Below are 27,744 nucleotides of genomic sequence, written 5' to 3' on the forward strand. Positions count from 1 at the left end.
TTCTTAAATAAAATAAAAATAGCTTCTAGAGGGATTTTGTTCCATTCAGCCTACCCCAGGCACATAATATGATAAACCTGTTTTCATTTAAAATTACAAAATGCCACGTGGTTGATAGGTGATTTTTAAAAATTTTTGTTATAATTTTATTCAACTTCTCTCTGGTCCAACTAGGCCCTATTTTTTTTTTTTTCAACTAGCAAGAAATAAACTGTATCTATTAAAATATCACATGGGGTTCCTCCTTCTAGAGAAACCATGGAATTTAAGTTGCTATTAAGCCATCTCCAAAATCAACTATTCATTATCAGTGCCTTAGATTCATTCAACACTAAGAAAATAAACTGATACACAGGATTTTAAAGTTCCCACCTAAATTACTACATACCATAATGTAAGTTTTCAGGTCCTTTCTGAGTTGTCATGTTGGGCTCATTTTGTTGACAATAAAAACGTAACAAGCAGTGTTGATCACAAAAGTGTTTCATTTCCCCACGCCACTGCACTCGCTCTTTAAGAGTTCCTTGAGATTTACAACAGTCACACCTTGCAGCCTTAAATTAAAAAGAAATTACTTCAGATGTTTCGAATCAGAATATTTAAAACACCACACATATAAATTTATCAACGATTATTGTCAAATATGACAAAATAATATCTGATAAAGAAAAAATATCAAGTCATACCAACAATAAAATTCTCTCTCTCTCTCTCTCTCACACACACACACACCAAAAAAAAAAGGAAAAAATTGGAGTCATTCTCTAACTGATAGTAAAGTCCCTACATATACCATAAGACTAGGATTACAAAGATGGATAACTAACATACCAAATTAATACAATCCATTTCATTATTTTTAAATAATTTAGAGGGCCTTAATAATAGATTAGTAAATACTCCTATAATTATATTAATTTGAAATTTTCTAATTAGTTAACAGATTTCCTAGCTTATTTGTACAAGACCAGAGTAAGCTCTTCTAATGGGAAAATTAGAAATATTAACTTTAAGTATTTTAGTTTTTTAAGTTTAATGAAAATGTAAAAAGTTAACATACTGATTTAATATTAATAACAAGATCTTTATTTAAAAAAAAGCAACTAAATAGTTATCTTTAAACACACAGCCTGATCTACATCTAGCAATCAGCCCCACATGGTTCACAGTTTAACATAAAAGGCGGGGGAGGGGGACACTGAAATTCATACACAATTACACTTTATAATGCCAAGTCCAAAAATCTAGGGACAGATATTTTTACTTTTATTTTATAAATTTCTCTCTAGATTTTGTCCATGTTCATACTTAACAAACATCTTCGTCAATAAATGGACCAAAAGACAAAAGTAATTAATTTCAAATATGGTTCTTTTCATAATTGTTTCTGATCTAGAAATAAACTACTATAAATTTTAAAACCGATCTCCAGTTTAACTAATAACTAAGAAATTGATAGAGCAACAAATATTAAATATTCTGTAATTCCTAATAATTGTGGCTGTGGCTTTTCATGATTGCTTTAAATAATCTAGAGATTTATGCTGTGGGTGTTGAAATCTCTGACTTTGTTTCAGATGAAGTTCTATAAATAAATATTTTATTAAAATTCCTAGTCAGGAGGGTTAGGGATGTAGGGTCAATGGTAAAGGACTTGTTTAGTATATGTGAGGCACCTAGCTATAAAATAAATAAATACAACCCCCTGTGCTGCTAAATAAATACATATATACAACGTACTAAATATTGGAGAGAAAGGTACATTTGTGTACACAAAACTAAGTTTAAGACCCTCAAAGAAACATTTTATTGCACAAATACTACCTACAATAAGAACAAACCACTGGTTTAGACACTTACACAAATGAAAGTGACACAATGTTTGTGACTTTGTTCTCTCTGTATTTCTAAAATTTGAACCTGAACTTTAAGAATTCATTCATTCAGAAGCAGGAGTAAAATAATGAAGTAATTTTTTAAAAAAAATACACCAAAATTCTCAATCATTTTATCTCTGACAAGTTATCTTCCTTTTTATTCATAAAATATCAGTTAATTTGGTTTTAGATATTCAATTGTTTTAACACTAATCAACTTTCATAATGTGAACTAAATAGCAATTTTATTGTTTGTTTCTGTAGAGATATCTATCACAATTTTGAAGTCATGGTATCTATCATCACATGCAGCTGCACATGGAGCTTTAGCATTGATATGGCTTTCCATGTTATCAACACAGGAAAATTAATAATTGTTTCTTGGTTAATATCTAACCACCCAAGTCCAAATTTATATTCATTTTCTTATATACACACATACACACAAACAAAAACAAGAAAAAACTAATATAGTGGGCCAAAGGGGACTTAAAGTATGACTTTTTAAAAGTAGATTTTCATACAAATTACAGTAAATAATTTTTAATACCAAAGAAAAAAGTTGATTTTCATAACACACACACAAGAGTTGGGGAATATGATGCTAAATGAAGTTAGCCAATCCTCAAAAACCAAATGCCGAATGTTTTTTCTGATATCAGGAGGCTGATTCATAGTGGAGTTGGGAGAAGGAGCATGGGAGGATTAGAGAAACTCTAGATAGTGCAAAGGGGTGGGAAGGAAAGGGAGGGGGCAAAGGGGTAGGAAAGATGATGGAATGAGATAGACATCATTAGCCTAACTACAAGTATGAAGACACGAATGGTGTGAATATATTTTGTATACACCCAGATATGAAAAAATGTGCTCTATATGTGTAATATGAACTGTAATGCATTCTGTCATATATATCAAATTTGGGTTGTGGCTCAGTGTTAGGGCACTTGCTTAGCATGGATGAGGCACTGGGTTCGATCCTGAAGACTACATAAAAATAAAGTCACAGTGTCCATCTCTAACTAAAGTGTGTGTGTGTGTGTGTGTTTTATTTATTTTTAATGCTATAGCAAGTTATAAAGAACTGAAATGCAAAATAATGTTTTGTTTTGTTTGGCAGGGAAGAGTACTAGGTATTGAACCCAGAGGTGCTTAACCTCTGAGCCATATCCCCCAGATATGAGACAGGATCTCACGGAGTTGCTTAGGGCCTCGATAAATTACTGAAGCTGCGTTTGAATTTACAATCCTCCTGCCTCAGCCTCCTAAAATGCTGGATTACAGGCGTGCACCACCACACCCGGCTGAAATACAAAATAATTTTAATGAAAAGTATCCAGGACTGGGCCTAAAATTTGTAGATTTTAAAAATAAATATTACTATATTTATAACTACAATATTTGTAGTTTGTTAAAAAACTGGGCAAAATCTGAATTTATTGCCAAAGTAATAAAAATCTAAATTTACTTGCCTTATAGTACCAATCCTGAAATTTTTTACAGCAGTCTTCACTGCAGAAATCTCTCACAACACCATCAAGTTCTTTAGTTGCTCCCTTCTTACACAGCTGAGAACAATAGTTGCAGGTAACACACCTTAATCCTAAACGCCTTGCAAAATCCTGTTTGTATAATAGTTTGCAGCCTGAAAAATATAAGTTTTAAATATTAAAACAAAAAACACATGAAAAGTAGATCATTAGTTTTAGGAAGTGTCTAATAAATTCACATAAGTCCTTTCTCTCCCAATCAAAACTCTAAAATCTATCAACACCAACCTGTAAAAACTGGAATAGAATATAGAATTTTCTATTATTATAATATTCTATTATTCAAAAACATTTAATGTGTTGGTTCAAACAATACTTTAAGATATTAAAATCTAGTAATATCTGAGAACTATTTTTTTAAATTTTTTTAGTTGTTCATGGATCTTTATTTTATTCATTTATTTTTATGTGGTGCTGAGAATTGAACCAGTGCCTCACACATTCGAAGCAAGTGCTCTATCACTGAGCCACAACCCCAGCCCGGAACTATTTTTATTTGCTCCATTAAATAGAATCTAAGTATCAGAGAAAGCAAAACACAAACAAGCATTTTAGAGAAATGAATAATGCGGAGTGCTAACAGGCTCCAAGTAAATTTACAGACATGTTCAACTACCTAGGTAAGCATTTTAGTCAAATTTTCTAGCTTACCTGTTACCCTACATCAATCCTTCCAAGAAGTACAAATAGTTTACTGACTTGTCCAGAGAAAATCCTATTATCTATTCTCTTAATGAAATAACTTCTTTTACTTAATGTATAAAAGTATTAAGAATTTTCACAAAAAAAAAAAACAAAAACAAAAATAAAAGAATTTTCACAAATCTTAATAATTGCCCTATAATATCTGAGGATTAAATGATCTTCCATACTTGTACTCATGACTGTGCTACGTAAGTAGAATGACTTTTTATTCATTTATGTATCTAATGAAATCCTACCATCCTATAACAACAAGCACAAAGGACACCTCCATAACAAATTGTTCTCAACTTAGTTTTAAATTATCTTTCCTACTTGTGAACATGAATCGCAATTTTTTTTTATTTTTTGTCTTTGGGTTTTCTTGTTTGAATTTGGTTTTTTGTCTCTTGTTTTTTATTTTAGGTACTGGGGATTGAACCCAGAGGCATTTAACAACTGAGCCTCATCCACCCCCCACCCTCCCAACCCCCGACACCCGCTTTTTTGGATAGGGTCTCACTAAATTCCTCAGAAGCTTGCCAAGTTTCTGAAGCTGGCTTCACCATCCTCCTGCCTCAGCCTCCCAAACTGCTGGGATTGCAGGTGTGAGTCACCACACCTGGCATGAATTGTAATTTTTTATGTAATAAATTTTCAATCATTAATGTATTAAGACTTTTCTGTTATTTTTGAATTACTTCAAAGTACTTTTAAAAATTTACCTTTATTTACTTTATCTACTTAGATTTTGATGGTAATACTAGGTATGTTACTTCTGAGGTTTTAGCAGAAAACTAGGTGGAGTAAGAGAAAGCAAAAAATGGCATTTCACAGGGGAAAAAAAACACATCCTTTTTAACTTCTTATTACCCATCTAAAATCTTAAGTCCTTCCAATAGAAAATTATGCTTTTACATGTCAATCATCAGTCTGCTATTCTCTAATAATTTTAGTAAAATACATATGGAATATAAGTTCATTGACGTATGTGAACAATTAGCATTAACGTGTTCAGACCTGTGAACCAGGAAGACTGTTATTGTACAAAACTTAGGTGTAAAAAGAAAAATTTAGAATTATTCTTAATATTTTAGGATTTATTGTTATTCATTATACCTTTATTCTTAAAGAGTACTAAAACATGGTTGCCTTTAATTCTAGTTGAAATGTACCAATTAAACCTAAATAGAATGCCTTATTTTATATATAGTACCTTCTTACAAACATAAAATATTTAGATGTGAAAAGTATATATAATTGGTGCCACTAGTTGAATGGCCTCATAAATCTTACTGACTTTTGATTCCCTACTGCTAGCATCAAGAATTTTCCAACCTTTCTCTTGCCCCAAACTAGTAATAGAATAAGTAGATCTAGAAAAAAAAAAATCATCACTGGAAAACAATAGGTGAAGATAGAAGATAGGAAAGCTAAAAGCTCAGTGACTTGAGCCAAAGACAGAATAAAAAGTGAAAGCCAGCTTAGAATAAGAATGTGACATTTGAAAAATATATGACAAGAGCACAAAAAACCCACAGCTACAATCCTGGTTCATATTTCTGGAAATGCAGGTTTAGAGTTCATTTCTATAATCTGCTGCCTGGCACCAGAGCAGCAAAAAGTAAAGAAGAGAAGAAAGGAAATTCTTGAATATGCCTATAACAGAACCCAGAATATCTCCCAGGCAACCCAAATTAAAAACTTAAAATTTTCCCTCTGTAATGCTGTTCCTGTAAAAATGTGGATTTTTTTCTCTCAGATTAAGTGTTCCTTATCTGAAATACATAAGGACCAATTGGGTTTCAGGTTTTAGAGTTTGTTTGTTTTACTATTCTCAGATTTGTGTTTCGGGTTTTAAGAGTTTGTTTGTTTTACTATTCTCAGATTTTACTGAGCTTCTCTAATACAAAAATCCAAAATCTGAACTATTCCAAAATCCAAAATTTTAGGAGCATCATGTTGACACTTAAAAAGTTTTGAATTTCAGATTTTCAGATTAGGGATGTTCAACCTATATATTGAAAACCTTTGAAGGCTAGGCAATTAAAAAAAAAAAAAAAAGCCAGGTAGGCACATGAAGTTAATGAACAACTGTTCTAATTCACTTAGAAAACAAACTTTCAGGCCACAATGTATAGATTCAGAGATGGCATGGTATCATAATGCTTATATTTGATTCTCAAAACTTCCTTGTAATGAAAAAGTGGTTACCAACATTTTAGAGAGAAAACCTTGAGGCCCAGAGGTCTAAAATACATATAGAATATAACAAAATAAGTAAAAAAGTAAATTCAATTTTTTTTGTTCAGCTATATTAAAAATTGTGCAGCTGGACATAGGTACTCATATTTTTAAAAATACTTTGGCAAAAAAAACATTAAATATCAATAAAGTTATGAACAACACTGTATATACACTTGCCTTCACTACAGAAAGGTCTCTTAACGCCAGAGAAATTTACTGTTTCATGAAGAGTCTTCTCCTCTTGACAGTATTCGCAATATGTAACTATGCAATGCAACTTCTTATAGTCATCTGAACAAGTTTTGCTGCAGAACTGATGCACTTTGTTCTAAATGCACAATGGGAACCTTGGTGAGTATATGACAACCACCTCAATAACAAATTTCAGAAATACACAAGCTACTTTTATAGAAACAAAGTTAAATAATTTACCTATTTTAATATAGTATCCTTGGGTATACATTTCCTATAGGCCACAGACACCTAGTTTAACCAATTCACTGCTAAATATAAAACAGCTCTACAAAATTCAACAACATTAATCACACTGAAACAGTGAAAGTATCACTATAATAAGATGGCAATCTGATATTTCTAACAGATTTTGATAAACAGGAAGGAAACAATAGAACATGAGTAAGTTACAGAAAGATGAGAATTATGGTACTGATAACATTTTCAGTCAAAAAGAGATTTGTTTTTTGAGTAGATTCAATCACCTTTCTGTCACACCATGATACATTCCTGTAACAGATCTATCACAGCCAAAGTATTCAATTTGGTGCTATCCCATTGTATGCTGTGAAACTTGAGACTGAGTTGGTTTTTCCTTGATTAGAATACGGTTTATTAATTATTATTCATCCTGGCCCCAAACCCAAAACAGCCAAAGCTACTTTTCAAATACCCAGTCAGATAAGTTATAAACAACTGAAAGCTTCCCAGAGGCAGGTTTTTTTCTCTCCCATTATTAGTGGAGGATACAGGTTACATCTAAAACATCTACCTAAGAAATCTGAAGATCAAAATAAGCAAGGTGAAAGAGCCTAAGTATAAACTCAAAATAGTCAAGATAATCATCCATGGAAAGTTGCACCCCACCTCCCACCAAAAACAAGTTGCCCCATTATAAATATGTAACTCATAAGAGGAAAAAGGCAACAAAGAAACCACAACTGCCAGCATGGAATAAGTAGCAGCAAGGGGCACTGAACTCTCAACATCCTGAAGGACAAGACAAGCTCTCCTTCAGCCTGCTCTTAACACTTGCATCCATGTAAATAAAAGCAACACACCAAGATTCCAAGAGTTGGGGAGCACTAACAGGTACATGGTGGGAAGGACCTCATTTTCACCTAGTATTAACAAATTCGATCTAAGATCTTCATGTCCTACCTGACAATATTTTATGTGCGTACTAATTGCTTTCCTCATTCCTTTATTCTCTCTTCTTGGGTCTTCAACACTTTTTCTGCTATTACTTAAAGAGCGTATTAATGCTAAAAATCATCACTGGATGCCAACAACAGTCTCAGAAAACCAACTGATTTAAATGCTCTGGAGAAGCACCAAACAAAATAATAAACTAAAAAAATTTCTAGGCACTGAAGTGATGAAATTTCAGATTTCTATTTTCCTTAGAAATCACAAAGTTCAGTTTTGGGTACCACTTTTCACCTAAGACTTCAGATACTGAGTGACCTGCCAACAATTACTAGTAAATTTTTCCTCAAGGCAATCCGTTGTTAGTTCTAAATCTTCTGCACTGTTTTATTACCACCTTCCACCCCATACTGTCCTCAAAAGAATAAAAAGAAAGGAAGACCAAAGGTAAGCTTTGCTCAAGAAACCAATGGGCAATCATAGCAGCTTTGTCCATTTATCCATCTCCTACTGCCCCTTATGGAAATAAAAATCATTCTCGGAGGTGCTAATGGCAAAAGGACACAGGCAAAGTTAAATTAAGTACACGGATAAAGGTACCAGTGATAAGGAAGGGAAAATAAAGTTAATGTTAAGACCCATACTCCTCTATTCTTTTATGGAAACAATTCATACAACATTAAATGACAATATGGTATGACTAACAAATCCTTATTTTTATAGGTACTGAATACCAGAATGTATTATAGCTCTGAGTTAATATTTATGAGACCAAGGAGAAAAATAGAAAGAATTGTCATACAAGTTGCTCTAGGTAAACAACTAAACAAAGGAGAATTCTGTACTCTCTTATGGGCATAATATATTGCAAATATGACTTCAAAAATTTTTGCTTAACCCATAAAGAAATAGCTTAGGTTGATTCTACTCCCACATAAGTACATAAGCCAATCATCACAAAATCTGAAAAACATGCCTACTAAGAAATAGGTCTTCTTAGGAAAATACTAGTTATTTTACTTAATTTTCATTTTAGCACTAGATAATATACATAAAATGTGACTTGCCTCCCATTCCAGGATTTCTGGTTTTGAACAAAAGGAATTTTTACAGTAGTTGCATTTCAACTGAATATCACTTGGTGCTACAAATTGGCCATTTGGAGATGACTGCATGCTTAGAGCCTAAAATAAAAAATAAAATAGACTGAGCCTGGTATGGAGAATTACTACTTATGATTACTATGAAAAATCTAATGTGTATAGAAAGTCATATATATCTGTTAAATATTGCTGCAGCACACAAAACTATATTTCTGAATTTTGTTTTTAAAAATTATGCTAACACACTGTTTTATACAATTGAAATTTATTCTTTTTATAGCCAAAGGATTACTATTTACCTAAAATTTTAAAATATAATCAGGAAAAAAGAAAATACAATTCAATTATGGTTTATCTTCACTTGAAAATGTAAACAATAATATTGAGGTTAATTGCTCAAGTTCTGAACTAGCAAATAAAAGTAAAAAGAAAGTAAGAAACCAAAAAGCCACCAAATTAAAAAAAAAAAAAAAAGGTCTTGTTTTCTCCAAATACCTAATGTACTAATGATCTGTCTCACTGCATCACTGCCTTAATTTTCATTTCAAGTCCATCAGTGATGTCACAGCCTATGTTACTGTTCACACTAGGAATTTATTTATTTTAGCTTTTTTACTTAAAAGTAAAAAATTTTAGTTGTAGATGGGACACAATCCACTTATTTATTTATTATTTATTTATTTGAAATGTGGTGCTGAGGATTGAATACAGTGTTCCATGTGTGCTAGGAAACACTTTACCACTGAAGCTACAACCCCAGCCCCTTATTATTTTTCTTACAGTTAAAATAACTTACAGATTAAGATAGGACACAAGCATAGATGTTTTTAAACATTATTTTCTAATTCTTAATCTGAGTGGTAATTAAACTGGTATATAATTAACATTCTTTTGAGCCACATCACATATTACACATACATATTATATATAATCTGAAGGTACAGTGGAGGGAAAGATCTTTTTCATTTTTAAACATCTGTATGCACTACAACACAATTAAAGTCTGTAGAAAAAAATACAATATGGCAGATTTAAGACATTAGCATAAGGTGAATACTAAAAGTAAAATGAAAAAAAAAAAAAAAACCATTATCCTTAGAGGTACCAAAAGAATTGAACCTTCTCAAGGTTAACTATTCTTTTAAAACAAATGGTGTACACTATGGTCTGAATGTCTACAATCCTCCCAAACTCAGATATTGAAATCCTAACTTTCAGTGTGACAGAATTAAGAGGTCTTTGGGCCATCCTATTGATTTTCTTAGTGCCTTTAAAAATCATCTAATAAAGGAGCTTGTTTACGCCTTCAACCACATGAAGACATATGAGAAGACACCCCACTGAGAAAAGGGACTTCACAAGACAAAAATCTACCACAAAACTATCTTGGAATTCCCAGCCTCCAAAGCTGTGAGAAATAAATTTCTGTTGTTTATGACCTATGTATATTTTGTGATGTTATATATATATGTATTAAAATAATAAAATATTATATTTTGTTATAGCAGCCAAAGAATACTAAACTGTTCTCTTTCAAAAGGAAAAACACCTAATAAAGACACAAAGTTCAAATACATGGTTTGCTTTCAAGATTTAAAAAAAAAAAAATGTTGCCTTTCTGTTTAACAACTTTTTATTCTTCATATGCCAACAGCAATAAGGCTGTATATAGAATTATCTGGACGCAATCTTCAAAATTAAGAGCCTAAATTAAGTATTTCTTTAAAATATACAGAGTACAAAGACAGGGTTATATCAAATCATATAGTTTCAATTAAAAAAATTAGTTAAAACATTTTCAATTACCAGTTCAGTTTACTCAACATCAAAAAGACAGTTTAACATCTGACAAGCAGCATGCACACTGTCCTTTTCTCCTTGAATTAACCATTATTCCTTAATTTCTAGTTAAGAAAAGCTAAGCAAAAAAAAATTACTAAAAGAACTTATCAAATGGCCATTATCTCAACTTCTAAAATAAAAGTTTAGTCTTGAATGTGACTTATCATCTTAATTTAGTGAGTATATAACTTAACAAAAACATTCACTTGGCTGAATTCAAAACAACCTAAAATTAATGAGTTTATAACTGTTGCAGTAACTATTGTAACATACTTAAGTGACTATATTTTCAGGTTAATAAACATAGAGCACAGTACCTGGAATAAAGTAGAATGTTGGATGAATTAACTCATGAAGCATGGCTTTATGCACTGGTTTGAATCTTTGGGCAATACCCTGAAATTTTCACATACAACAGGTAAACCTACTAGTACTACCTAACTAATGCGTGAATCCCCTCTAAACTATGCCTTTCTTTCTAGTGGTCAACCAGGTTAAATCAACACTATCTCCTGAGATTATCCGTATTCCATCTCTGAAGAACTATGTCAGAAAGTACATTATATTTACCAACACAAAATATGGCTCCCTGAAATTGATCCTATATTACATTTCCAAGCTAAATAAAACTACATACTTCACTCATCACAGAACAGAGTTCCCCTTCAGATTCACATTTTATTCAAACCATCTAAGAGGAAAATACTGTACATGGAGCAATGAGTTCAACTATATTAAAATTTATTTTCCTTTAAAATTTCTATTATTGTAACAACTCAAAAGTCAATCACATTCTTGTGGGTGAAAGAAACTGGTAAAGCCAAGTCTTCTATGACTCATTCTAGAATATTCACCCTCCCATTTGATCCTGAAAAAATCTATATAAAAATTAACAGATAACAAGGATAAAAGAATATTGCACTGATTATTTTCTATACGTATTTAATTGGGGTTGGGAGTTTTGCAAAATAAATAACAAACCTGAAACTTAGCCACACAACTGGAATTGCAAAAGTTATACAGTTTTCCATCAGGCATTGTGGCTTGGTATTGAGGTAAAGAGTTTCGCTTACAAAAATGGCAAATAATTCCCAAACCTAGAAAAGAAAAGGTACATATCTGATTTCTTTATAAAGTAATAATATCTGATTTCTTTATAAAGTAATAAAAGTTTTTTTAATTTACAAATGACATTTAAAATCTTAAAAATAGAATCTCCTATAAACTATTTCTTTTATATTTGTGCCTTAAATATTCAAGATTATTTTTTAAAATACTGTCATAAAAAAGACTGGTATTATCTCTCAAACATACACATATACATCAAAATTTTTGTTTAAGATAATTTTTGGATGTAACAACAATTTTAGCTAAGACAGATATGAAGAGTACTTCAATAAACTGGAATGATCAAATAATTACAAGTTTGCAGTAAATGGTATGATAATAATAAATTTAAGTTCAAAATAGCAGTTTAAAAACAAGTATAAAATCAAAATTATACAGCAGTTACTTTTTGAGGAAAAAAAATTAAATTTCTTTAACTTTTCAAATACCTGAAACTTACTTTGTGATTTTGCATATTTTGTCTTGTGACTATTCATGCAAGCAGTTGAACAATATGGCTCCATATATCCATTAGGACCTATACACTGAGTCATATCAAAAAACCTGCACTGAGTTCGGCAACCAGTACAAGTTGTCAGTTTTCCATATTTCTAAAATGTAAAACATAAAAAGTCATTTTTTTTAAAACCACATATGAACTAAGAAAAACATAGTCCTATTTCTCATTACATCTTTTATCTCTATAAAACACTTTTGTTAATCTCTTATCAGTTTTAGAGTCAGAAGTCTTCATCTGGATTCAAAGAATTAGCTGCAACAATTGCTATATTAGGTTCAAACCAAGAATGGCTGTTGGGTAACTGTTCTTCAAAAATGTTTTCACTAACTTAGTTTAACAGAATCCCTACATTCATTGGTGGTATGGACAGACACAATTGGTTGTTTTCCAAATATTCCACATCCATTAGAGGTTAAAAAAGGGTACTGGATTTTGTTCATTCAAATAATTGACATGTGTACCACAGATGCATAGATTATTCACACATTTGTGAACAAAGACAAGAGAGATCTCGTAAATTTGCTGAATTTCAAATGAGAAATCTGCTCAGCATACCTAAAATGACACAATGAGAAACTGCAAGGACGAAGAAAGCGTAATACACCCAGACTTACTATCAGATTTGACATGAGAAGTCATATTATGGCAAAAACAACAACATGAAAACAAGTTATGTCATGAAAAACTGACCATATATTGTCAAAAATGATACAACCCTTTGTTTGAAGTGTTCGAACCTTTCCACCAAAAATAATTGCTAAACAGGTCATAAAAGTCACTTATTTGTATCTTGTGTGATGTAGAAAAGGATGGCACATTTGCCCAATGTCCTATTTTATAGGTTGGCTTCTATCTATAGAAGACATTGTATTATCTCTCTGTCCCTAACTAAAGGACTATCCATATTTTGTTCTTAATTATCATAAAGGATATATAAGTTCTAGATTATGATTCCAACCAATTTTATGACACTGCATCAATTTCATTGAAATATTTGCAAAATTGAGAATTTGGCACTTAATGGGTTGCATGCAACTTGTACTGATCCCCTTTCTGAGCGTTCACAGAGAAGTCTGTCATAATCAAGTGACATATCACAAACTGTGATAAAGACATCTATCTCCCCCACCTAATGTTGAGATTATTTAACTCCATTTTTTTTTAATCAAGAAATGTCTAGGGGGGGTGGGGGCTGGCTCAGTGGTAGAGTGCTTGCCTGGCATGTGTGAGGCCCTGGGTTCAATCCTCAGCACCACATATAAATAAACAAATAAAAGTAAAAAAATCTATTGACAACTGAAAAATATTTTTTAAAAAGAATGTATTGTATGAGGATACAAAAAGGTCTCGAAATGTTCCATGCACTGATGAATAAGATGCCACACCAACAGAAAAATCAGGCCAGATATAACACATAAAATTAATTAACTTCAAGAAAATTTTCACAAATACTATGGTATTTCAGAAAACAAAGATAATGAATTCCAAGTGGGGACAAAAAATTAGGGCTGGAGGTATAGCTCAGTGATAGAATGCTTACCAAGCATGAGGTTGTGGATTTAGGCCCCCAGAAGCCACCAAAAACAAACAAACAAAAAGCCCCCACAAGCAACTTCCATCAATATAAAGAGAAGAATAATTTTCTTAGCATGCATAAATAGAACACGTATGAGAAGATAGTTGCTTACATGGCAGTAATGTCCTTATACACTTAAATATCACCTGGAGAAGACCTAAGTTTTACTTTCCAAAATGGAAATTAACTCATTCTTCAATCTCTAAGCCTCAAAAAGAAACTTATTAACAGCAAAGAAATAGTAACAAAGAACAAATAAGAATGGCTATATAGACTGGGGTTGTAGCTCAGTGGCAGAGCACTTGCCTAACATGTGAGGCACTAGGTTCAACCACAAAAAAATAAATAAATGGTTTTTTTTCTTTTTAAAATAATCTAGTGTTAAAAAAAAATGGCTACAAAGATATCAAATATTCTATCAACAATACAAGGACATTAGAGAAAAATGCTTTGGTTTACTTCCTGAAGTCTATTTGATGACTTAAATATTTATGTTAGGCAAAGAACAAAAGAAAACATATGGATACAATGATGGAAGAAATTTATTTAAACCTGAAACCACTGTACAAATTAAAAATACTAAAAATTAAAAAAACAGGACACTTAAAAATGTTAAAGATTGTATTGAGAAAACTAAACCAGCTCCCCCTAGACAGATATGCATGTGAGGCTTTCACATATCAGCACCCATGAAGAATCCTTTAACCAAATCAAATGAAGCCCAACTATCAAATCTTAGCTTTGATGACTCTTTTTTTAAGCAAAGTAGACAGTCATCACTGGATTTGTGATCCTGACACTGATTTTATTAGCAGAATTATTAATAATAGCTTTAACACATCAAGTATACAAGGAACTAAGCAACTGTTCCATGTTGACAAAACAGTACTTTCTTATTCTCTTCAGAATAACACATAAAATGGATAAACTCAGAAAGATAAAATTGTTAGTATTAAGATTTCAACTCCTGTCACTTTTTTTCCAACATTTGTCACTAGTTACCACTGTTCCAAAGACAAAAGGATCCTTAATGAGAGAACACTGGCACAAAAGGATATAAACTTTCATGCCATGTTTGCTTGGCTTCAATGTGAACAATCAAAGTAATCTATGTCTTGCAGATAACAGAAACATTCATTATTTGATACAGCTCAAGTTCATAAATTTTAATATACTTCAAATGGCACATGATTTTTTTCATACATATTAAAGATATTAGCAGTGCTTAAAAATATGCTTAATGTGAGCCTTAAACCCCCATCTGCTTACCTCAGGCTGCATTAAGAAAGAATCCTGCATGTGATCACGAACCTCCTTCAGGAAGCTTGGATGGCTACCTACCTACAAAAAGATTTTAAAAGGCTTTACAAATACATATAAAGACTGGTAGACTAGATGGTAAATGAGCAATTTATAAAAGTTTCTTCTCAATTGTGACTTATAATCTCATTCCAACTCTAAAAAATGTGTATCGGTCTTATCCCCAAAGTGGCTATCCAACTTACAAGAATTATCAAATAATTTAATTCCTAGAAAAACTGATAATAAGAATATAATAATGGAGTAAGAAATTAAATATAAACACTTGAATTTGACACCTCCAATTGAGAAATATTTCTCTTAAATGGCTTAAGTGTATTCCAAGATCTTTTTAAAACATGCTAACTTATAATGAAATTTCAGTTTTCCAAAGTAAGTAACCTGGAGATTACAATTTTCATCATTTGCAAAATGGGTTGTTTGGGAAAACCTCTTTAAAACACATATGACAACTTCTAATACATAATGCAAATTTAAATCCTTATTCTTACAGAAAATAAAGAAGAATGCAGGTTCCCTGCTTTCCATGAAAGCTAAAACACTATGGTAGAAGAGGGAAACTATTAAAAGCAAGTCATAAGTCTTGTACAGTTTCCATTTCCAGGTTCTACATTACTAATTAAATATATCAGAATATTCCAGAAACCAACTGAACAATGAAAACATAAATAAACAACAAAGGCAGCCAAATTAAATGCTAGAGACAAAGGTCAAAGATGGAAAATAAGAAAAGATTATCATGTAATTTTAGTTTCCAGGCTGTAGGAAAAGAAAATTCACTGGTGCTTCTCATGGAGTGGTCTCCCAACCTGTCAAATTGGGTTCCTTTATAAGTAAAAATGTATGCAGACTCCTATTTATATATGAATTATGAACATATAACATATGATGATAAAATATATGCAAACAATATTCTAAAGAATAAAAGATGGAATTCTATTTTTAAAAAATTTTTATTTTAATTAATGATGAAGATAGGGGTTATAGTTAGGTAGTAGACCATATACTTAGTATGCATAAGGCCCAGGGATCAATTTCCAGCACCAAAATGATGATGATGATGATGATGATGATGATGATGATGATGAAGAAGAGGAAGATAGTATAGAATTTTTCTGTATCTACTAGAATAATTTGGTAATCATTGGAAGCCAGAACTCCCACACCCACTTAAAAATAATAAGAAGCTACCCAATCTTCCATGGGTATTAACAAAATCAAGCAGAGAGGTTTGACTTTACCTCTGGCAAAAAATAAGTAGTAGCCTTTCTTCTCTTGCTGGAACTTTGTCAACAAAAGGTTTAAATAAAGATACAGAGCCCCCCAAAAGAAAACCCAAAATGTTCCAAGTTTTAATCAAAACTCACTTATATCTAAAACTAGAAAACCACAATGTAAATTTAAAAATACAATAGACACCAACACCAAGAGTACACTGATTTTAGAAAGATTTTAAAGCAGTCGTCATAAAATCTATCAATAACCAAAACACACACACTTGAAAACAAGTAAAATAACAGAAAATGTCAGCAAATAGAGAATATAAAGAAGAACAGTTAATAAACAGTGAACTGGAAAACAGAATAAAAGAAATAATCCCATGTGAACAATAGAGGGGAAAAAACTGGGTAGGGGAGGAGGGGGGAGAGGAAAACAGGAGGAAGAAACTGAAGGGGCAGGAAAAAGAGGACAGGACTAGAAAAATCTACAAAAGAAAATATTTCAAACTAGGCAAAAGACATAAATACACAGATAGAAGAAGCCAAGCAAACTAGAAGTGATAAACACAAAGAACACCAAGATATATCATAAACTGCCGAAAACCAAAGACAAAGAGAACGTTTTGAAACCAGTAAAAGAAATAACACACCTATAGAAAAAATATAATTGGAATGGCAGCCTAGAGAAATGGAAAACATGGACAATTGCCCCTCTACTCTAGCCAAACACCACAGACTTTAGTCCTACCCACACAATAAAAGGCCAAGTAGAGAGCCTAGATTTCCATCCTGTCCTGGTTGCAATGAGGTGCTTCATCCCAGGGCCCTAGCCATGGTGAAGTTAAAGCAGGCCAAGTATGAAGTATGATCTTCAACTCCAATAATAAGATACATTACCACCGCCAACCCCCTATTCCAACCGTAAACCCTGATAAAAAGGCCTGTCCTGGTAGAAAGTAAAAATTCACCAAAAACTAGAGTAACAAGGTCAAAACTGAAATTATAGAGACTGAGCAGAAAAAAAGAAACAAATCAACCAACCCATGGGGCCCATGGGACAAGATCAGGCAGACCAGCATGAACATTATGAGAGTTCCAAAAGGAGAAGAGAAAGGGTCAGAAAGATCAAACTGTTGAAAGAGAATCTTTACAGAAGAAAGAAGTGACTCAGCACAAGGAATCCTCAAGAGAACCACAATTTTACAAAAGAAGCCACAGAAGGCCAAAGGCAAGGGGATGCCAGATTTAAAATGCTGGAAGGAAAAAACGCTTTCAAACAAGGCAAACTGCAGGAGAAATAAAGACATACCCAAGTGAAAAATAAGAAGGGCTGATACTACTAGACTACTAATGAGAACTGGTAAAGGAGATCATTTTTTTTTAATTAAAATGAAAGACACATGAATCATCATTAGTAAATATTTGGGCATATACAAAATTTAGCACTATCATATTTTTGGATTATAAGTCCACTCTTTATTTTCTACATGATTTTAAAGATACATACACAAATACAATACTCCTCCAAGATAACCACAAAGGAAATCCCTAAATTAATAGGTGGAAGAAAAGGAGAAGGCAATCAAAACAATCCACTACAATCAACTACACACAAAATAATGGAGGAAATGAATTACAAAAAAAGGTATATGACACACAAAAAAAACAAATTTTGAAATGGTAGAAATAAATCATTCCTTGTCACTAATACTCCAATCAAAAGGTAGAGATTATAAAAAATCAAATGCTGAATGTTTTCTCTGATGTAACAATGCTGATTCATAATGGGTTGGGGAGGAGCATGGGAGGATGAGATGGACTCTAGATGGAGCAAAGGAAAAGGAGAGGAAGGGACAGGCCATGAGGGTAGAAAAGACAGTGGAATGAGATGGACATCATTACCCTAAGTACATGTATGAAAACATGAATGGTGTGACTCTACTTTGCATACAACCAGATATATGAAAAATTAGAATTTTTTTTTTAAATGACCAAACAGTTAAAAAAAAAAAAAAAAGTAGAGATTTGGGGACTGGGATTTTGATCAGTGGTAGGGCACTTGCCTAGCATGTATGAGGCACTGAGTTCGATCCTCAGCACCATATATATATAAATAAATTAAATAAAGGGCTATCAACAACTAAAAAAAAGGGGGGGTAGAAACTGGTAAACAGGGAAAAAATTATCTAATTATATGTTTATATGTTTACAAGAGATTTACTTTACATCCACAGGCACAAATAGGTCAAAACTGAAAAGACAGAAAGATATTCCACACAAATAGTAAGTAAACAACAGATGGAGTTGTTAAACTAATATCAGGCAAAAAGAGCCTTTATTTTAAAAACTCATACAATAGACAAAGAAAAATATGTCAACGCTCCATACCAGATTCAACCAACCACAGATCAAGTCATACTGGATATGTTTAGAATTTTTCCTTGTTATCCCTAAATTCTGTAATGACATCTCTGTACATACCATTTATATTGTATTAGGTATTACAATTAATCTATAGATGATTTGAAGAATGAGTGAATAGGTTCCATGCAAATACCATACAATTTTATATAAGAAACTTGTATAAATACCAAGGGATGATTGTATACACCAATAAAAGGGTCAATTTACTAAGATGTAACAATTATAAACATATGCACTATCAAAGCTTCAAGAGAGCGGGAGTGGTGGCTACTCAAGAGACTAAGGCAAGAGGATTGCCAAATTCAAGGCCAGCCTCAGCAATTTAGCAAGATGCTGTCTCAAAATTTAAAAATAAATTAAACTAAAGGGCTGGGGATATAACTCAGTGATAAAGTGCCCCTGGGTTTAATTCCCAGCACCAAACCAAAAACAAACCAAAAAAACCTGTTTAAAAAAAAGCATCAGAATTCACTAAGTTAACACTGACAGAAGGGAGGAACAGACAGTAACTGAGGGTAAAAACAGATAATTTTACAATAATAATTGGAAACTTCAATACATGATTTTTAATAATTTTTCAAGAATCTTATACATAGAACTGCAATAAATAAAGACCAGGCTTGAACACCACATAAACCAACTAGAGCTAACAAAGCAAAGTGTGGTACTCTACCCAACAAATGGAAGAATAAACATTCTTGCCAAGTTCACAGGAAACATTCTCCAGGATATATTACATTTTAGGTCACAAATCTCAGTATATTTTTGAGACCAAAATCACACAGTATCTTTCTAATCATGAAAATGGAAGCTATCGTTACACTCAAGGGTAAAATAGAAAGCTTTTCCTCTGAGATCAAGAATAACAGAAAGATATACACTTTCTCTACTTCTATTCTACACAGTCCTGAAAGTTCTAACCAGCACAATTGGGTAAGAAAAAGAAATAAAAGGCATCCTAAGTAGAAAGAAGGTAAACACTATTTCTGTTCATAGATAACATTACTAGGCAGAGAAAATCCCAAGAATCTACAATAAAGTTACAAGACCTAATAAGTAAATTCAGTAAAGCTGCAGAATACGAAGATCACTGCATAATAATCAGCAGTGTTTCTATACCCTGGCACTACTATTAACTTATTTATGGCAGTACTGGGGATTGAACACAGAACCTCATACATGCTAGGCAAGCACTCAACCACTGAACTACATGCCCACTCCTGTTTCCATACTCCACCAAAGTACAATCTAAAAAGGAAATTAAAAGAGCAAGTCAATTAACAGAATTAACAAATAAATATCTAGGGATACTTATAAAGAAAAGTAAAGACTTGTACACTTTAAAAGGTTTTTTAAAGATTGCTGAAAGACATTAAAGGCATACTTAACATACTATCCAAAGCAATCTACATATTCAAAAAAACCCTATCAAAACTTCAACAGTCCTTCCTGTAGAAATGGAAAATTATTCCCTCAAGTTCACATAAAATTGGAATAGGGCCAAAACATCCTGAAGAAAAATGGGTTGAGAATACGCAAACAATACTGAAAAAGAAACCTCCAAAGATGGAGGACTCATATTTTCTGATTCCAAAACTTACTCTGAAGGGGCCAGGATGTGGCTCAAGCAGTAACGTGCTCGCCTGGCAAGCGCAGGGCGCTGGGTTCGATCCTCAGCACCACATAAAAATAAAATAAAGATGTTGTGTCCACCGAAAACTAAATATATATATATAATATATATTTTTAAAAATGTAAAAAAAAAAAAACTTACTTTGAAGATAGGTTAAAAAAAAAAGTGTGGTACATTCATAAGAATAGACACAGACAGACATATGGACCACTGAAACATAGAACCAAGAGTCCAGAATAAACCAACACATACATGGCCAATTCATATTTAAAGTATATCAAAAGTCCATGCCACAGCCTATGCCATAGCAACAGTTGAATAATATCTCAAAATGCTAAAAACAGAATGACCCTGTAACCCAGCAATTACCACTCCTAGTTTGAACAGTTTTCTATTCTGGCATATTTACATATATCAAACTGATACTTATATGCCAACATTTACTATAGTTTTATTCACAACAGCCAAAAGGAAGAAATAACAAAGTATCCATCACATGGACAAGAAATTGATAAACAAAACACTGTATTGTGTGTGTGTGTGGTGGGAGGGGGATGTATAATGAATATTACTCAGCTACAAAAAGTGATGCTAATATTTCTGATAGATGCTACAATATGGATAAAACTGAAAACATTATTATGCTAAGTAAAATAAGCCAGATACAACAGGACAAATACTGTATATTCCATTTATGTGAACTATCTAGAACAGACACAAAGTAGAAAAGTAATGATTAGAGTTTACCAAGGACTGGGTTAGAAGGAAATAAGAAGTTATTGGTTAAAAACAGAGTTTCGGTTTGGAACAATGAAAAAGTTTTAAAAATAAAAATGATTACACAACATTTGAATGCTACCAATGCCACTCAATCACATATTTCATGGTTCAAACTATAAATTTTATGTATATTTTACTATTAAAAAAAAACTAATGAGGGCTAGGGTTGTGGCACAGTGATAGAGCACATGCCTAGCATGTGTGAGGCACTGGGTTTGATCCTAAGCACCATATAAAAATAAATAAAATAAAGGTCCCTCAACAACTAAAAAAAAAAAAAAAAAGAGTTGTTTTCTCCTTTTCATGCTTTGGAATAGCTTAAATAATACCAAAATGATCTGGTTTAAATTTGATGGTACTCTCCTGGAAAACATCTGAGCCTGGTTCTTTTCCATGGAATGGTTCTCTGATGACTCTTAATTCATCTGTGGAAATCGGTCTCCCAATTCTACCTGCTCTAAATTTATTTTAGGGAAATTTTACTTTCTAGATTTCCAAAGACCAGATTTTCCAAAGAGTTAACATTTTTACTTAATTCAGTATTATTTTATTCCTTAATCCATTAATTTCTATACTTTTTATTTTATTTCCTTTCTCCTCTTTCATCTTAGTTTATTGTGTTTTTTAGACTTGAATAAAACATTTAACTCATTTCTTTTCATTTTCATTATTTATATAAAGATATTAATTTTCCTGAGCATGTTTATAAAGCAAATATAACACTGATATCTTAAAGCAAAAATAAAGGAAATTACAGGTGAATCTCACCTTTTAAAAAAAATAAATAATCTGGTATGGTTCCAGGAATGCAAGGATAGTTCAATAGATTAGGAAATCCAGGGATATAATTCACAAATTGTCAGCTCTAAAGAGGAAAGAACTATACAACCTTCTCCACAGACCCACTGAAAACACCTTCAAAACTCAACTCTCATTAGTGTTCTGATAAAACACTTTACTAAAATAAAAGTCAATGGATACATCTTTAATATGGTGAAATATATATACCTCAACCTTAAAGCTAGCCTCCAATTTACTGAGGAAACACTGAAATCATTCCCACTGGAACAAGAAAAAGGTACTTACTATTCTCAACTATTTAAACAGTATTGAAATTACCAGAAAACACCATCAAGAAATTAAAAGTGGTAATGAGAATAAGAACTATAAAGGAAGATTTATTTAAACTTTCTCTATTGCAGATAATATAACGGTAAAGCCAGGAAATCTAGGAGAATCAACTAATAATGATGATTAAATTAGGTAAAAGATACTTTGAAAAATCATAAATATGTATGTACACATAAACACAAAATAATGAAAAAGAACTCACTTAAAATAGCAACAAAAAAATGACTTTTTTGGTGAAATCAACAAAAAGGTTGATTTAACAAATGGAATGAAACACATTGTTCTTTGATAGGATAGTTTGGAATCATAAAACTGCCAATTCTCCTGAAGTTAATATATATGTTTAACTTCAATGAGATTTCAGGAACAATACCAATTGCAAGAGAAGAGTATATACAGACATCATCATTAAATTTCATATGGAAATGAAAATAAGAATAGCCAGTAAAACCCTGAAAAAGAAGCATAATGAGAGAACAGCCTTGTTCAATCACATACTAAAACGTCTGTTATTAAAATGGTATATGAAGGTTGGGGATAAAGCTCAGTGTGGTAGAGGGCTTGCTACCTAGCATGCAAGAGGCCCTGGATTTGATCCCAAGCACTGCAAAGAAAAAAAGGAAAAAAACAAAAACACCACACAATAGTGTGGAAAGAGCACATGAATTTAGAAACGAAGCAATAGAAAAAGTTGAGAAAGATTTACATAGAAATATGATGTAATATAAAACCAAAGTAGCATCTCAAATCCCTGGGCAAAGGGTTAAGTAATTTTTACTTAATTATGTTCAATCAAGGAGACACATTTTGAAGCAGTTAAAATTACCCATAACTCAACTATATTCCATAATGAATTTCAAATGTGTTCAAGATTCAAATATTAAAAATGAAGATTCCATACAATATCAAGAAAGAATCTCACTACACATTAATGCCATTTACTTTAAGTTTATAAATAAGTCAACCTATGATGTCAGAAGTCATAGACAGTGGCCCACTACTTTTGAAAAGAGAAAAGGGGATAATAAAGAGTTGAAAGGGTTAAAACTAAATATTCTGTCTTCTTGAAATAAAACATAAAAAGCACAGGTCTGATTTTTATAACACTATGATACAAGGATTAATATATTCCCCAACTTTACATGTGATGAAAAAAGACACAGGGAGGTTAAGTAATTTCCATAGACCACACACTTGTCAACAAGTGGGACCATAATTTTAACCTAGGCCAAGTAACTTTAAAGTCAGCACACTTAACAAACTTTCCAGGTGTCAGAAGTTAAATGCAACATTATCAACAACATTAAACAGTATGGTTAACCTTGGGGATTATAGTTTGATCCTTTCCACTATTATATGGCCTTCCTTATGTACAAGAATTGGAAGAATGCCACTGTAGGAAAGTTAATGGTATGAAGGCAGCAACTATGTCTGCTTCCTATCTCAGAATATTACACCGAGCATCCAGTGCAGCGTCTGGAACACAGTGACTGGTGAATAGTATCACAGACAAATTATAGATTTACTTTTTACATTATACATTCAATATAATGAAAAAAAATTAGAGATCAAATAGCAAAAGATACAAACAGTTCACAATAAAGATAGCTCTGAAATAAAAAAAAAAATCCAATATCTTAGAGACAGGATCTTTAGGAAGGTAATTAAAGTTAAACAAGGTCATACGGATGGGCCCTAATCCAATAGGACTGGTATCCATTCAAGAAAAGTCACCAGAAGGCTCTCTCTCTGTGTCTCCATTCATATACAGAGGAAAAACCATACATGGACACAGCAAACAGGAAGGCTGTCTTCAAATAAGGAAGCAGCCTCAAACTGATGAAGAAAGCAATTATGATACCATCTTTTTTTTAACATTTTTTAGTCATATATGGACACAATATCTTTATTTTGTTTGTTTTTATGTGGGGCTGAGGATTGAACCCAGTGTCTCACGTGTACGAGGGAGGGGTTCTGCCACTGAGTCACAACCCCAGCCCATATGATAGCATTTTGATAACAGCTTTCAGCCTCCAGAACTGTGAGAATATAAAATACTATAAACTCACCCTATCTGGGGTATTTTGTCATGGCATCCCTAACATTAATACAAATAATTATCTATTAAGTTTCTATAATTTTTAATAATGGACTCAAAAAATTCCTATAAATAACTATGCTGCTATAAAAAAGAATGAGGAAGAACTACCTATGTTATTGATAGTAATTGATTGCCAAGATAACACTATGAAGTGAAAAATGGAAGCCGAGAATATATATATACTAAGTTATCTTTTCTACAATAGAAATATTCTAACAATGAATATTCTAACAATGAATTATATATTTCCTTAATTTTTAAAGAAAAAAGTAAGAAACATAACATTAAATTAAAAATATTTAGAAAAGGGGGCTGGGGATGTGGCTCAAGCGGTAGCGCGCTCGCCTAGCATGCGTGCGGCCCGGGTTCGATCCTCAGCAGCACCACATACCAACAAAGATGTTGTGTCCGCCAAGAACTAAGAAAAAATAAATAAATGTTAAAATTCTCTCTCTCTCTCTCTGTCCCCCTCTCTCTCTCACTCTCTCTTTAAAAAAAAAAAAAAAATATTTAGAAAAGAAGCACAGGAACCAAGAGGAGAAAATAAAATTGAAATCTAAATTTCTCTGGAGTATATCTTTTTATGTACATTTTACTTTTAACCCCCCCCCACACACATACATATACACACACAAATTCAAAAATAAACTAAAGACTTTAATATTCAAGTAAAAACAAGATAATCATTCCTATACTAAGCTTTAACAATTTCAAAATTCATAGTTCTAACCTCTTTCCAACTCCACAAAAGAAATTCAAAAGAGAAACCCAGCATGATAGTACACCCTGTAATTATAGGTTCTCAGAAGACTGAAGCAGGAGTATACCAAGTTCCAGGCCAGCCTGGGCAATATGTTGAGACCCTGCGTCAAAATAAAAACTAAAAGAGCTGGCTGGGGCTATAGCTCAGTGGTAGAGCATCCCTGGGTTCAATCACCAGTACTGCAGAAAATTTAAAAAGAGTAATCATACTGCTGATTTGAGTTGTAGCTCAATGGTAGAGGGCTTGCCTACATGTTTGAGGCACTGGTTCAAGTCTTAGCACCACATGCAGATAGACAGATAGATAAAAGTCTATTGACAGCCAAAAAACCTTTTTTTTTTTTTAAGAAGAGTAATCATACTAACATTTACAATTTATCATAAGTTTATTTATAATAATCTATTTGTATTTGGGGCATCAATTTGAGGCAGACTGTCATCATATGATGACACAATAGTGGAATTAAGTGAGATTCCAAGACATATCTGGTTAACAAATGTAACGACACTATAGCACTTTCAATACATTACAATGAATACCTAATTTTTAATAGTATATGAATTACCTGTTTGTATTCACTGACACAACTTTGACAGCAAAATCTTTTCTGCTGACCATCAATCACCAGAACATTATTTCCAGCACCTTTACTGGGCAAATATTCTCCACACTGTTCACAGCAATTCATTATTAGACCATTGGCCATTCTGTATCTATTAAAGCAGTGGTCACTGCACAGTTTATGAGTCATATTTTTAAAGCTAACTTCATGGCGAATCTGAAAGAAAAACAATAAACAGAATTTTAAAAAACAAACTCGTAAACCTTGGTCATGTTCCTGGAGCAGTGTTTGTCAGGTTCCTACCCTGAAAATTTAATTTGCACCCCCCAACTCCCAATTCTCTATGGTAGTCTTTAGAAGGGATTCACTATGCTCAGGCCACAATTAAATGCCAATAAAATGATGACTGTAGTGCAGCAAATTAATGTCCCTTATCTTACATTATCATCCATTTTGTTTGTGTTTGTGTGGCAAGAGCAACTAAAATGTATTAATTTAGCAGGAATTACAAATACAGTACAGTTTTGTTGCCTATAGTCCTCATGTTGAATGTTTTTAGCAGACTGAGGTCTCTGAAAACTGTGAATGCCAAATAAAAATTTCTTCCTCCTCAAAAAATAAACAAACAAACAAACAAACTCATAGGCAGGCACAGTGGCACATGCCTGTAATCCCAGGGACACAGGAGGCCTGAAATGGGAAGATCAAAAGTTCAAAGCCAGCCTCAGCCTTGGTGAGGCACTAAGCAACTCAGTGAGACTCTGTCTCTAAATAAAATACAAAATAGGGCTGAGGATGTGGTTCAGTGGTGGAATGCCTCTGAGTTCAATCCCCAGTACCCTTTCCCGCCCCAAAAAAGCATACTCGTGTTCAAGTAACTAAATAATAAGATGATCCAACAGAAAAAAAGATGACCCAATAAGGCTTGTTTGGGGAAAAGGAAAAATAAAATGCATTTCTTTAAAACTATTTTTACATGCCCACGAACACATATATAGCACTGAAAAAGAGAAATCCCACCAGTAACATCACTATGAACTTTTCTAGATGTATATTAAAATAACAGAAAATAACCAAGATTGGATAGTGTTGATACTAACAAACATACTAGGAAATTTCAAGTGACTCCAAAAGAATTGCTCTAAAAAAGGAAGGAGAGAGAGAACCAATTATTATGAATAATTCAAATGAGAAATGTATCCACAGTTTTCTTTTTATTTAGTATCATAATTAACAATATTAATTTACCAAAAAATATTTCCTTCCAGTTGGGGAAGAGGGCACACACTTTAATCCCAGTTATTTAGGAATCTGAGTTGGAGGATTCCTTGAGCTCAAGCTCAAGACCAGCCTGGGCAATAGTGAAACCAGTATCAAAACACAGAAAATATTCTTCCATTTTTACTTCCCAGCAAAAGTATTTACTGTCTTTCCTGTATAGTCAGACAATTTGTTTAACTAAACATGTTACTAGATCAAAAAAAAAAAAAAAAATCAACCACAATATTTATTTTTGTCTGTGACTGCTCCCAACCTCAGGAAAAAAAATAGACAACATAATTTTTCCAAAGTCAGCACCTTATTGAAGAATGGGATTCTTAGATAATATACTCAATCTCAAGGAAATATACATTTGATTTTTTAAAAGCTATGTAATAGCTAGTAGAGTTTAAAATAGTCCCAGCTAAAGTATAAAGTATAAAAATACAAACCTCTGTTAATTTACCACAGATTGTACATCTTGATTTATTTAGAGTTCCTTTAGTAGGATTCTGTTTGTCTTCATAAAGAGACAAACAAGATGTACTACAGAATTCCTGGAAGGACTCACTTGAATCTACTTGAGCAACAATGGTTCCTTTCATCGTAGTTATATCTCTGAAAAATAAAAGGTACAACTTAAAGCCAAATTCCATTAGAAAACTGA

At 32.5% G+C, this 27,744-nt stretch overlaps 1 protein-coding gene across 2 annotated transcripts in view; it reads right to left on the reverse strand.

Annotated features, from left to right (window-relative positions):
• Zmym2 (zinc finger MYM-type containing 2) overlaps nucleotides 1–27,744 on the reverse strand; it is an 80,022-nt gene that overhangs the window by 19,812 nt on the left and 32,466 nt on the right. For both annotated transcript variants that reach the window (XM_078015709.1, XM_078015708.1), the window contains 9 exons: nucleotides 27,530–27,695; nucleotides 25,821–26,033; nucleotides 15,153–15,224; nucleotides 12,248–12,398; nucleotides 11,662–11,777; nucleotides 8,803–8,919; nucleotides 6,530–6,680; nucleotides 3,347–3,519; nucleotides 389–554 (listed from right to left, as the gene is read on the reverse strand). In XM_078015709.1, the coding sequence (XP_077871835.1) occupies nucleotides 389–554; nucleotides 3,347–3,519; nucleotides 6,530–6,680; nucleotides 8,803–8,919; nucleotides 11,662–11,777; nucleotides 12,248–12,398; nucleotides 15,153–15,224; nucleotides 25,821–26,033; nucleotides 27,530–27,695 (1,325 nt within the window). The remainder of the gene's footprint in view (nucleotides 1–388; nucleotides 555–3,346; nucleotides 3,520–6,529; nucleotides 6,681–8,802; nucleotides 8,920–11,661; nucleotides 11,778–12,247; nucleotides 12,399–15,152; nucleotides 15,225–25,820; nucleotides 26,034–27,529; nucleotides 27,696–27,744) is intronic.

This window comes from Ictidomys tridecemlineatus, chromosome 6, assembly GCF_052094955.1.
Source record: "Ictidomys tridecemlineatus isolate mIctTri1 chromosome 6, mIctTri1.hap1, whole genome shotgun sequence".
Classification (NCBI taxonomy): Eukaryota; Metazoa; Chordata; class Mammalia; order Rodentia; family Sciuridae; genus Ictidomys; species Ictidomys tridecemlineatus.